Genomic DNA, 13,814 nt, shown 5'->3' on the forward strand with positions numbered 1-13,814 from the left:
GCCTTCCTGTGACGAGCCTGTGAGATCCAGCCCCCTGGATCTCACAGGCAGGAAGCTGTATGTGTAATACACACTGTATTACTCATACAGCCAATGCATTCCAATACAGAAGTATTGGAATGCATTGTAAAGGGGATTAGATCCCCAAAAGTTGAAGTCCCAAAGTGGGACAAAAAATAAAGTGAAAAAAAAGTTGAAAAAAAAAGTTGAAAAAAAAAGTTGAAAAAAAAAGTTGAAAAAAAAAGTTGAAAAAAAAAGTTGAAAAAAAAAGTTTCCACCCTCCCAAAAAAAAAGAGCCAAATAAACCATTTTTTGCCACCTTACATCACAAAAAGGACAACAGAAAGGCGTTTGCCCACAAAAATAGTACCAATCTAACCGTCACCTCATCCAGCAATAAATGAGCCCCTACCTGAGACAATCGCCCAAAAAAAAAAAAAACGATGGCTCATAATATGGAGACACTAAAACATCATTTTTTTGTTTTAAAAATAACAATATGTAACTAAAAAAGTATACATATTAGGTATCGCTGCGTCCCTATTGACCGGCTCTATAAAAATATCACATGACCTAACCCCTCAGATGAACACCGTGAAAAATAAAAAATAAAAACTGTGCTAAATAAACAATTTTTTTGTCACCTTACATCACAAAAAGTGTAATAGCAAGCGATCAAAAAGTCATAGGCACCCCAAAATAATGCCAATCAAACCCTCATCTCATCCCGCAAAAAATGAGAACCTACCTAAGATAATTAACTGAAAAAACTATGGCTCTCAGAATATGGAGACACTAAAACATGATTTTTTTTTTTTGTTTAAAAAATTATATTATTGTGTAAAACTTACATAAATAAAAATTTTTTTTACATATTAGGTATCGCCGCGTCCATAATAACTTGCTCTATAAAAATATCACATGACCTAACCCCTCAGGTGAATACCATTAAAAAAAAAAAGTGTAAAAAAAGCAATTTTTGGTCACCTTACATCACAAAAAGTGTGATAGCAAGCGATCAAAAAGTCACACGCACCCCAAAATATAGTGCCAATCAAACCGTCATCTCATCCCGCAAAAATCATACCCTACCCAAGATAATCGCCTCAAAACTGAAAAAACTATGGCTCTCAGACTATGGAAACACTAAAACATGATTTTTTTTGTTTCAAAAATGAAATCATTGTGTAAAACTTACATAAATAAAAAAAAAGTATACATATTAGGTATCGCCGCATCCTTGACAACCTGGTCTATAAAAATACCACATGATCTAACCTGTCAGATGAATGTTGTAAATAACAAAAAATAAGAACGGTGCCAAAACAGCTATTTCTTGTTACCTTGCCTCACAAAAAGTGTAATACAGAGCAACCAAAAATCATATGTACCCTAAAATAGTACCAACAAAACTGCCACCTTATCCCGTAGTTTCTAAAATGGGGTCACTTTTTTGGAGTTTCTACTCTAGGGGTGCATCAAGGGAGCTTCAAATGGGACATGGTGTCAAAAAAACAGTCCATCCAAATCTGCCTTCCAAAAACTGTATGGCATTCCTTTCCTTCTGCGGCCTGCCATGAGCCCTTACAGCGGTTTACGACCACATATGGGGTGTTTCTGTAAACTACAGAATCAGAGCCATAAAGATTGAGTTTTGTTTGGCTGTTAACCCTTGCTTTATAACTGTAAAAAAATTATTCAAACGGATAATCTGCCCAAAAAGTGAAATTTTGAAATTGTATCTCTATTTTCCATTAATTCTTGTGGAACACCTAAAGGGTTAACAAAGTTTGTAAAATCAGTTTTGAATACCTTGAGGGGTGTAGTTTATAAAATGGGGTCACTTTTTTGGAGTTTCTACTCTAGGGGGGCTTCAAATGGGACATGGTGTCAAAAAACCAGTCCAGCAAAATCTGCCTTCCAAAAACCGTATGGCATTCCTTTCATTCTGCGCCCTGCCGTGTGCCCGTACAGCGGTTTATGACCAAATATGGGGTGTTTCTGTAAACTACAGAATAGGAGCCATAAATACTGAGTTTTGTTTGGCTGTTAACCCTTGCTTTATAACTGTAAAAAAATTATTAAAACGGATAATCTGCCCAAAAAGTGAAATTTTTAAATTGTATCTCTATTTTCCATTAATTCTTGTGGTACACCTAAAGGGTTAAAAAAGTTTATAAAATCAGATTTGAATACCTTGAGGGGTGTAGTTTCTAGAATGGGGTCATTTTTGGGTGGTTTCTATTATGTAAGCCTCACAAAGTGACTTCGGACCTGAACCGGTCCTTGAAAAGTGGGTTTGCTTCTAAATTTTAAGCTTTGTAACATCCCCAAAAAATGTAATGTCATTCCCAAAATGATCCAAACATGAAGTAGACATATGGGGAATGAAAAGTAACAACTATTTTTGTAGGTATTACTATGTATTATAGAAGTAGAGAAATTGAAACTTGGAAATTTGCTAGTTTTTCCACATTTTTGGCAAATTTGGTATTTTTAAAAAAAAATAAAAATGAATTTTTTTTTACTTCATTTTACCAGTGTCATGAAGTACAATATGTGACGAAAAAACAAACAAACAATCTCAGAATAGCCTGTATAAGTCAAAGCGTTTTAAAGTTATCACCACATAAAGTGACACTGGTCAGATTTGCAAAAAATGGCCTGGTCCTTAAGGTGAAAATGAGCCCGCTCCTTAAGGAGTTAAGTGGATTTCACACTTATTTCAGTATCGAATACATTAAAAAATTAGTGTAAGAAAAAGTACAGAAAACACATTTTTTTTGCATTTTTATTACAGCTGCTTTTGCGGTTGTAAAGAAAACCTAATAAAAACTGAATTAAAAATCATTCTAAATACATAATAGAAATACAGACCTGGATCAGCAATGTGGCTCTTCTTAAAGTTCACGACAACTTTATTATCATTCATCATTCTTACATCTTGATCTTCTACCTGGTTGCTGTAATAAAATGACAGTATTTATTGAATTCTAACACTATGTGGGTCTAAGCTCTTTTCTAATGGTATAATTGTGTTTTTGATGTGTTTTTGATGTGTTTTGATGAAAAACTACTTTCTTAGAGGTCTGTGAAGGTTCTCATTTATCCAGGTCATGGTATATCTGTAAAGAATAAATCAAGGCAACTGGATTTACTGTAGATTTCTTGAAAACATTTCACTCGTTCTTCCAACGAGCTTTCTCAATTCTGAGTGACTGTACAAGAACTCTCTGGGAATAAATACCCATGCTGGGTATAATGACCTCTGACCCCATGCTGGGTATAATTACCAGATGTTGATTCAGTTACATATTTATTCCCAGAGAGTTCTTGTACAGTCACTCAGAATTGAGAAAGCTTGTTGGAAGAACGAGTGAAATGTTTTCAAGAAATCTACAGTAAGTCCAGTTGCCTTGATTATTTCTACACCTATAAGATATAGTTTTTGAAGGTAAAGTGCCATGCACAATGCTGTACTATAAGCCTCACCAATTAATTGTGCACGACAAACATGGTAGTATGAAAATAAGTACCTTCTTTATTAATACATATAATAACATAGACATAGGAGATAAAATACACAGGACAAAAGTAGGGACCCAATGTTCAATGGAAATATTGATCAGACTGCTATCCTCCTACAAGCATGTTCGAGCAATTACTTATACCACCCCATAAGCGACAGCTTCACAGTGATAGGGTATAACAAACATCAGCAGCATGCTATATAAAGTGCCAAGTGCATATCCAACATGTGGAGGTAAGAGGATAAAAGCAGGTTGTAGTATACTTACCAGAGAAGGTCCCAGACACCACGACGCACGTTTCGCGTTAGCTTCCTCAAGGGGATATGTGGATGTAATGACAGGCAGGGGTTTTTACAGTCAGGTACATAAATATTGGGACATGGACACAATTCTAACATTTTTGGCTTTATACACCACCACAATGGATGTGAAATGAAACAAACAAGATGTGCTTTAATTGCAGACTCTCAGCTTTAATTTGAGGGTATTTACATCCAAATCAGGTGAACGGTGTAGGAATTACAACAGTTTGCATATGTGCCTCCCACATGTTAAGGGACCAAAAGTAATGGGACAATTGGCTTCTCAGCTGTTCCATGGCCAGGTGTGTGTTATTCCCTCATTATCCCAATTACAATGAGCAGATAAAAGGTCCAGAGTTACTTTCCAGTGTGCTATTTGCATTTGGAATCTGTTGCTGTCAACTCTCAAGATGAGATCCAAAGAGCTGTCACTATCAGTGAAGCAAGCCATCATTAGGCTGAAAAAACACCACAAACCCATCAGAGAGATAGCAAAAAGATTAGGCCTGGCCAAAACAACTGTTGGAACATTCTTAAAAAGAAGGAACGCACTGGTGAGCTCAGCAACACCAAAAAAAAACGGAAGACCACAGAAAACAACTGTGGTTGATGACCAAAGAATTCTTTCCCTGGTGAAGAAAACCCCATCACAACAGTTGGCCAGATCAAGAACCCTCTCCAGGAGGTAGGTGTATGTGTGTCAAAGTCAACAATCAAGAGAAGACTTCACCAGAGTGAATACAGAGGGTTCACCACAAGATGGAAACCATTGGTGAGCCTCAAAAACAGGACGGCCAGATTAGAGTTTGCCAAACGACATCTAAAAAAGCCTTCACAGTTCTGGAACAACATCTTATGGACAGATGAGACCAAGATCAACTTGTACCAGAGTGATGGGCAGAGAAGAGTATGGCGAAGGAAAGGAACTGCTCATGATCCTAAGCATACCACCTCATCAGTGAAGCATGGTGGTGGTAGTGTCATGGCGTGGGCATGTATGGCTGCCAATGGAACCGGTTCTCTTGTATTTATTGATGATGTGACTGCTGACAAAAGCAGCAGGATGAATTCTGAAGTGTTTCGGGCAATATTATCTGCTCATATTCAGCCAAATGCTTCAGAACTCATTGGACGGCGCTTCACAGTGCAGATGGACAATGACCCAAAGCATACTGCAAAAGCAACCAAAGAGTTTATTAAGGGAAAGTAGTGGAATGTTCTGTAGAGGCTTGGCAGAGCATCACCAGGGATGAAACCCAGCGTCTGGTGATGTCTATGCGTTCCAGACTTCAGGCTCCAATTGACTGCAAAGGATTTGCAACAAAGTATTAAAAAGTGAAAGTTTGATTTATGATTATTATTCTGTCCCATTACTTTTGGTCCTGTAACAAGTAGGAGGCACATATGCAAACTGTTGTAATTCCTGCACCGTTCACCTGATCTGGATGTAAATACCCATTGTGGTGGTGTATAGAGACAAAAATGTTACAATCGTGTCCATGTCCCAATATTTATGGACCTGACTGTATATGTGTGTTAATGAACTAAATTAAAAACACTTGGTGTATCTGATGGTGTGTGGCCACACAAGAGGATGTAGGCGGCGTGCGTTCCAGCTTGGAACGCACATCGTCACTTCCTGTTAAGTAGAACCGTTGATGTGCAAACAATCTAATAAAAAAACCATAGTTTCCTAACAGAGGCAGTACCTACACTGGTCAAAATGTGAGAAAAGTGATGTAGATAGTGTATATGAACACAGGGAAAAGAGCAGCCAGATCGCACAACCGGAAGTGACGTCATAGGCAGTCAAACAGAGCAAAATAGCCCTTTGCAAGCATCGTGCAAGAAAGAAAAAGCATACCATAAGTAATATTGGCTATGTCTATTCCCTGTGTGCATACTACCACAGGAACTGTGAATAAATGTGTCAAAACAAGCCAAGCATTAAAACACTAATATATAGCTTGTCTTTTCTTGTGGATCAGCATTGAGAATGACGAACGATTCAACATTCTAGAGAAAAAGAATAAAGAATAAAATTAATACAGAAAATTTTAAAAGAACGTTCTTTTATAATTTTCTGTATTAATTTTATTCTTTTTTATTCTTTATCTCTAGAATGTTGAATCGTTCGTCATTCTCAATGCTGATCCACAAGAAAAGACAACCTATATATTAGTGTTTTTGATATGTACCTATGCTGCTATATGCACTTGCACTTTATGTATGAATTTCAAGTGGGGTTTGACCATGTGGAACGTCTTAGTTCCATCTGCTCATACCCCCATATGCAATTGCACTTTTTTCACTTAATGTACTTGATGTAATTATATATGCACATGTAGTGTTTTTATGCTTGGCTTGTTTTGACACATTTATTCACAGTACCTGTGGTAGTATGCACACAGGGAATAGACATAGCCAATATTACTTATGGTATGCTTTTTCATGCTGCACAATGCTTGCAAAGGGTTATTTTGCCCTGTTTGACTGCCTATGACGCCACTTCCGGTTTTACGTTCCACAGTGGAACGCATATCACTTCCGATTATCGGCACATGCTGCATGATACTTGTAAAGGGCTATTTTGCTCTGTTTGACTGCCTATGACGCCACTTCCAGGTGTGAATTTCACAGTGGAACGCATTTCACTTCCGGTTATCGGCACATGCTGCATGATACTTATAAAGGGCTATTTTGCTCCGTTTGACTGTCTATGACGTCACTTCCGGTTGTGTGTTCCACAGTGGAATGCATTTCACTTCCGGTTATCGGCACACGATCTGGCTGCTCTTTTCCCTGTGTTCATATACACTATCTACATCACTTTTCTCACATTTTGACCAGTGTAGGTACTGCCTCTGTTAGGAAACTATGGTTTTTTGATTAGGTTGTTTGCACATCAACGGTTCTACTTTAGTTCTTCTTTTTAATTTAGTTCTTCATTAACACACATATAAAAACCCCTGCCTGTCATTACATCCACATATCCCCTTGAGGAAACTAACGCGAAACGTGTGTCGGGGTGTCTGGGACCTTCTCTGGTAAGTATACTACAACCTGCTTTTATCCTCTTACCTCCACATGTTGGATATGCACTTGGCACTTTATATAGCATGCTGCTGATGTTTGTTATACCCTATCACTGTGAAGCTGTCGCTTATGGGGTGGTATAAGTAATTGCTCGAACATGCTTGTAGGAGGATAGCAGTCTTATCAATATTTCCATTGAACATTGGGTCCCTATTTTTGTCCTGTGTATTTTATCACCTATGTCTATGTTATTATATGTATTAATAAAGGAGGTACTTATTTTCATACTACCATGTTTGTCGTGCACAATTAATTGGTGAGGCTTGATTTATTCTTTACAGATATACTTTCTTAGATATTTACGGCTGATCTGCCATTGTTCTAAACTGAAAAACGGAATTTACTGTGAAGGATTTCATTCATTATACAGGGAGTGCAGAATTATTAGGCAAGTTGTATTTTTGAGGATTAATTTTATTATTGAACAACAACCATGTTCTCAATGAACCCAAAAAACTCATTAATATCAAAGCTGAATATTTTTGGAAGTAGTTTTTAGTTTGTTTTTAGTTTTAGCTATTTTAGGGGGATATCTGTGTGTGCAGGTGACTATTACTGTGCATAATTATTAGGCAACTTAACAAAAAACAAATATATACCCATTTCAATTATTTATTTTTACCAGTGAAACCAATATAACATCTCAACATTCACAAATATACATTTCTGACATTCAAAAACAAAACAAAAACAAATCAGTGACCAATATAGCCACCTTTCTTTGCAAGGACACTCAAAAGCCTGCCATCCATGGATTCTGTCAGTGTTTTGATCTGTTCACCATCAACATTGCACGCAGTGTAGATTATATAAAGTCTTCATGAACATGAAAAGGGGGTACTCAGATTATATGTAGCTATTCATGATTGTATAATGTCTAAAGCTATTCTAGGAGGCAATAAAAACAAGATTAGGGGTATTTTTCAGAAGTAGAATAGCACACTGTGGGAGATATGCTAAGCTAAATGCACCAAAATTCTGGATTTTTTGCCTCAAAAAATGATGTAGAAGCTTTACACTACATTTACCGGTATTATGTGTATAAGACACCTTTTTGCGACTCGCTACATAAGGGGGTGTGGCTTACCAGAAAACCTCTTAAAGTTTTTTTTGGGATATAATTATAATTTACGTAATGTCTCCAGCCTGCCTGCTGAAAAGGATTAATACTTACCTGCTACACACTGCTCCGGTCCTCCACTCTCTCCATCTTCCAGTCCTGGCACTGTTTACATCCAGCTGGGTATTGGCAGGGTCACATGCACCTCTCCAGCCAATGACTGGCTTTAGCAGTGACGTGCTGCCTGTGGCCACATCACTGCTGAAGCCAATTATTGGCGGGAGAGGTGCATGTGACCCTGCCCATACACCACCATAAGAAAGCAGTGCAGAGACCAGAAGATGGGGACAGCAATGAGGACCAAAGCAGGTATGAATCTTCTTTTTCAAGAGGCAGGCTAGGGGCATTGCTTAAAACATAATAGTAACCAGAACACTTCTTTACGACACAGCGCCAGTCTATTACATTGCTGCAAGTTGGTAGTTAAGACTAATCTATGTAATAGTACAGAGCTGTGATGACGCAGGCCCAGGAGCTGTGTCCGGTCCATAGCTCGTGGGTGCCACTGCCAGGATTGGTGCGGCAGTCAATGCTGAGCATAGCATCTAAGAGGTTAGAGAAAGCAAAGGGGGCAGTCTGCAGTGAATTATGAGCCAGGATGCTCAAGTTCCCTAGTGAGATTTATATATAAAAAAAAATCTACTTTATTCACGTAAAAATGTTAAAAATACAATACCTATACATAATTAGCATTGTGTCTGTAATGATCAATAACATTAAATCCAGTATACAAACAGCATAAAATGTAAAAAACAAAAACAAAAACTGTCCTTGCCCCACGAGAAGCACACCTATATACACTCACCTAAAGAATTATTAGGAACACCTGTTCTATTTCTCATTAATGCAATTCTAGTCAACCAATCACATGGCAGTTGCTTCAATGCATTTAGGGGTGTGGTCCTGGTCAAGACAATCTCCTGAACTCCAAACTGAATGTCAGAATGGGAAAGAAAGGTGATTTAAGCAATTTTGAGCGTGGCATGGTTGTTGGTGCCAGACGGGCCGGTCTGAGTATTTCACAATCTGCTCAGTTACTGGGATTTTCACGCACAACCATTTCTAGGGTTTACAAAGAATAGTGTGAAAAGGGAAAAACATCCAGTATGCGGCAGTCCTGTGGGCAAAAATGCCTTGTGGATGGTAGAGGTCAGAGGAGAATGGGCCGACTGATTCAAGCTGATAGAAGAGCAATGTTGACTGAAATAACCACTCGTTACAACCGAGGTATGCAGCAAAGCATTTGTGAAGCCACAACACGCACAACCTTGAGGCGGATGGGCTACAACAGCAGAAGACCCCACCGGTACCACTCATCTCCACTACAAATAGGAAAAAGAGGCTACAACGAGCTCACCAAAATTGGACTGTTGAAGACTGGAAAAATGTTGCCTGGTCTGAAGAGTCTCGATTTCTGTTGAGACATTCAAATGGTAGAGTCCGAATTTGACGTAAACAGAATGAGAACATGTATCCATCCTCCGATGGCTACTTCCAGCAGGATAATGCACCATGTCACAAAGCTCGAATAATTTCAAATTGGTTTCTTGAACATGACAATGAGTTCACTGTACTAAAATGGCCCCCACAGTCACCAGATCTCAACCCAATAGAGCATCTTTGGGATGTGGTGGAACGGGAGCTTCGTGCCCTGGATGTGCATCCCTCAAATCTCCATCAACTGCAAGATGCTATCCTATCAATATGGGCCAACATTTCTAAAGAATGCTATCAGCACCTTGTTGAATCAATGCCAGGTAGAATTAAGGCAGTTCTGAAGGCAAAAGGGGGTCCAACACTGTATTAGTATGGTGTTCCTAATAATTCTTTAGGTGAGTGTATTTGATTGATGATGCTTCCAGACCTGGGGGGAACCACGGCCTGCGGTGACCCATTCTGCAAGTCTGTTTGACATTTAGAGGAAGGACAACTCTGGACTCAAGGATGCCACCTACAGGAAGGTGACATCATGACACCATGAGTTTATTTCCTTTGTTGTGCTGTTTATGCTACTTTACTTTAAAAAAAAAAACTGATTTAGAAAAGAAAAGGAAGGTGATAACCTCTACAAGCATGTCTACAAACTATAATGGGCTTTGGTGACTGGCTAAGACAGTATCTGGGAGGTGTTCCAGGGATGGACACTGTATGGGCTATGTGTATGTATGGCTAGTATATAAGACAGTACATAGATTGCTAGTTAGGCACTTCCTTCCCTACTCCTTACTTTGTTCCCTTTGTCCCAATCCGTGTATAATTCCCTGTACTATTATTAAATCCCCTTTTAGAGATCCAGTAGCTATTTTGGTAATTTATACTTAACTGGCGCCTGAAAAATCTGCAGATTCCACACCATCTCACCAATTACCCTGTGACACTCACCATGTAATACTGAATTGATACAATGAATGCTAACAGTAATTTTCTAGTGACAAAAGCTAAAATCTGCATCTCCAGTTCTAATTATGCCTATATTCATCCCAGGAACTATACAAGAGTCTACGGTGCAATAGCTGTATTTTCAAAGGGACAATGCTACCATCAAAATGGCATGTGGCAAAATGGTAATGTGATATGCCCCACAGGAAAAAGGCAATAACAAAACCTGTAACAGATATTTTTTTATGCTTTCTCTAGACGACATCAGATCAGAGAGAAAGGCCCCTTTCACATGGGCGAGATTTCCGCGCGGGTGCAATGCATGTGAACGCATTGCACCCGCACTGAATCCTAACCCATTCATTTCTATGGGTCTGTGCACATGAGCAGTGATTTTCACACATCACTTGTGAGTTGCGTGAAAATCGCAGCATGCTCCTCTTTGTGCGTTTTTCACGTAACGCAGTCCCCATAGAAATGAATGGGGCTGTGTGAAAATCACAAGCATCCGCAAGCAAGTGCGGATGCGGTGAGATTTTCACGCATGGTTGCTACCGGTAGGAGACGATCGGGATGGAGACCCGATCATTATTATTTTCCCTTATAACATGGTTATAAGGGAAAATAATTGCATTCTGAATACAGTAAAGTAAAATAGGGCTGGAGGGGTTAAAAAAATAAAAAAGAAAAATAATTTAACTCACCTTAGTCCACTTGTTCGCGCAGCCGGCATCTCTTCTGTCTTCATCTGTGAAGAAAAGGACCTTTGATGACGTCACTACGCTCATCACATGATCCATCACATGATCTTTTACCATGGTGATAGATCATGTGATGCATGTGATGAGCGTAGTGACGTCATCAAAGGTCCTTTTCCTCACAGATGAAGACAGAAGAGATGCCGGCTGCGCAAACAAGTGGATTAAGGTGAGTTAAACCATTTTTTTATTTTTTTTTAACCCCTCCAGCCCCATTTTACTTAGCATTCTGTATTCAGAATGCTATTATTTTCTTTTACAACCATGTTATAAGTGAAAATAATACAATCTCAACCTTGAACCCAAACCTGAACTTCTGTGAAGAAGTTCGGGTCTGGGTACCACAGCCAGCTTTTTATCACGCGCGTGCAAAACACATTGCACCCGCGCGATAAAAACTGAACAACGGAACGCAATCGCAGTCAAAACTGACTGCAATTGGGTACCTACTCTCGCGGGTTTGCCGCAACGCACCCGCAACACATCCGGAACTTATCCGGACACGCTCGTCTGCAAGGGGCCAAAAAGTGACACGATGTGCACTTGACAGTCTCATTGACTGGTACCTCTGCTAACAGATTCTGGAACATATCGCAATAGAAGATTGGCACACTAGTACATATGGAACAGCACGGAAATAAGTTTCACAATTTATTACAGCTGTATATACTAATTAAAATGCAATACAATAAAAATGCAAATATAGATAAAATAAAATAAAAAATAATATACAATGCAGTATTCCCAATATGCCCGATGGATTCAGTTGGTGGCTCCCAATATCCTGGGTCACCTGTTGTTAATATGGAATCAACCACTGGTGGACGTCCAGAAAAATTGCAGATACCCTAAGGTATTTCTTTGGTATATGTCCTGCTTGGTTGTTGTGCAGAAAATTGATATGGCAAAGAGTTGCGCCTGGATTATGGATCCTACTTTGATAAATGGCACAATGTTCATATGGCTGTATAGCACATCTAGCGATAATTTGAGCTACAATAGGAATGCACCCAGTCCACAGGTATCACAAGGTAGTGGTTGGAGCTTTATTGGTGGACAAAGATATGTCTCAGCAGCAAGCAGGTGCGCTACTCCACCTCTAAATGCAGCCCACACTCTAGATCCGATATTTTGGAGAGTGAGAATATTCACAAAGTTTCGCACAAAAAACTTGCATAACAAAATCGTATAAGGAATCATATAAAAGATCGTATAAAAATCAATGCTGACGGTATTTGCAAGGTGTGCATCAAAGTCAATACCGGTGACCCACGTTCGTGGGCTTACTTTCTCTTGTGCCCTGCTGGTTTCTAGTATTAGTTATTGTGTCTGCCTACAGACCGGCGTCACGGCTTCTGTTTCGTCGGCGTCTCAATTGTAGATCAGTTTGTCACGTGGGTTGTGCTCCCAGTGTTGATCTTCCAGCGGGTTGGAGCGAGTTTTCCGATGCGTCTATTTTAATGTCCTCGAAAAAAATTATAGGTAACAGTGCACTGTTCAATCGCGACTCAGATTCTTGTGGGGTGAGACATTTACCAGACGCGTTTCGGGGATAACTTTCCCCTTCTTCAGTGGCAACACCCCATACAAGTGGATTGTGGGTTTTTATACCCTTCAATGGTCTTATGAAAAAAAGGGATGTGGATTCCTTAAATGTGGATTTTTAACATATACGATTATTCTATCGATTTCATAACATTTCCTATTGCTATCACTGCCTGTATTCGCTTTTATACTTCATAGTCAGTGAGGTTTTGCTATATTTCGTATATTTTTATACATGCGATTATTGTGCGTTTTTTTCTTCCATGATGCATTTTTTCTTTCATAGTGCGTTTTTTCCATAGTTTTTGCATTTCTCAATGCTGGGTTTACTGTCGTATTTGGTTAAAATTACATCCCTAATCCCAGTTATAAGCAAATTACCACATATATTTCTTGTTTTATGGTTATTATTCTTTATCAAAGAATACGTGTGTTAATTTTATACACCTTGTTCAAGTGGTTATCTTCACAACTTTCAAGTGTGTTAGGCCGTATATCGGCCATATTGTTGTTGGTCTGGCACATTCAGGGAAGAATCAGGCGACGTACACCAACAACAATATGGCCGATATACGGCCTAACACACTTGAAAGTTGTGAAGATAACCACTTGAACAAGGTGTATAAAATTAACACACATGTGTTCTTTGATAAAGAATAATCACCATAAAACAAGACATATATGTGGTAATTCGCTTATAACTGGGATTAGGGATGTAATTTTAACCAAATACGACACAGTAAACCCAGCATTGAGAAATGCAAAAAATATGGAAAAAACGCACTTTGAAAGAAAAAACGCATCATGGAAGAAAAAAAACGCACAATAATCGCATCAAAATCGCATGTATAAAAATTTACGAAAAATAGCAAAACCTCACTGACTATGAAGTATAAAAGCGAATACAGGCAGTGATAGCAATAGGAAATGTTATGAAATCGATAGAATAATCGTATATGTGAAAAATCCACATTTAAGGAATCCACATCCCTTTTTTTCATAAGACCATTGAAGGGTATAAAAACCCACAATCCACTTGTAAGGGGTGTTGCCACTGAAGAAGGAGAAAGTCATCCCCGAAACA

General features: G+C 38.8%; 1 protein-coding gene across 2 annotated transcripts in view; it reads right to left on the reverse strand.

Annotated features, from left to right (window-relative positions):
• The window catches only part of LOC121008919 (katanin interacting protein), a 311,559-nt gene that overhangs the window by 5,857 nt on the left and 291,888 nt on the right, over positions 1-13,814 (reverse strand). For both annotated transcript variants that reach the window (XM_040441686.1, XM_040441685.1), the window contains one exon: positions 2,878-2,963. In XM_040441686.1, coding sequence (XP_040297620.1) covers positions 2,878-2,963 — 86 coding nt within the window. The remainder of the gene's footprint in view (positions 1-2,877; positions 2,964-13,814) is intronic.

Source organism: Bufo bufo, chromosome 7 (genome assembly GCF_905171765.1).
Source record: "Bufo bufo chromosome 7, aBufBuf1.1, whole genome shotgun sequence".
Lineage (NCBI taxonomy): Eukaryota > Metazoa > Chordata > Amphibia > Anura > Bufonidae > Bufo > Bufo bufo.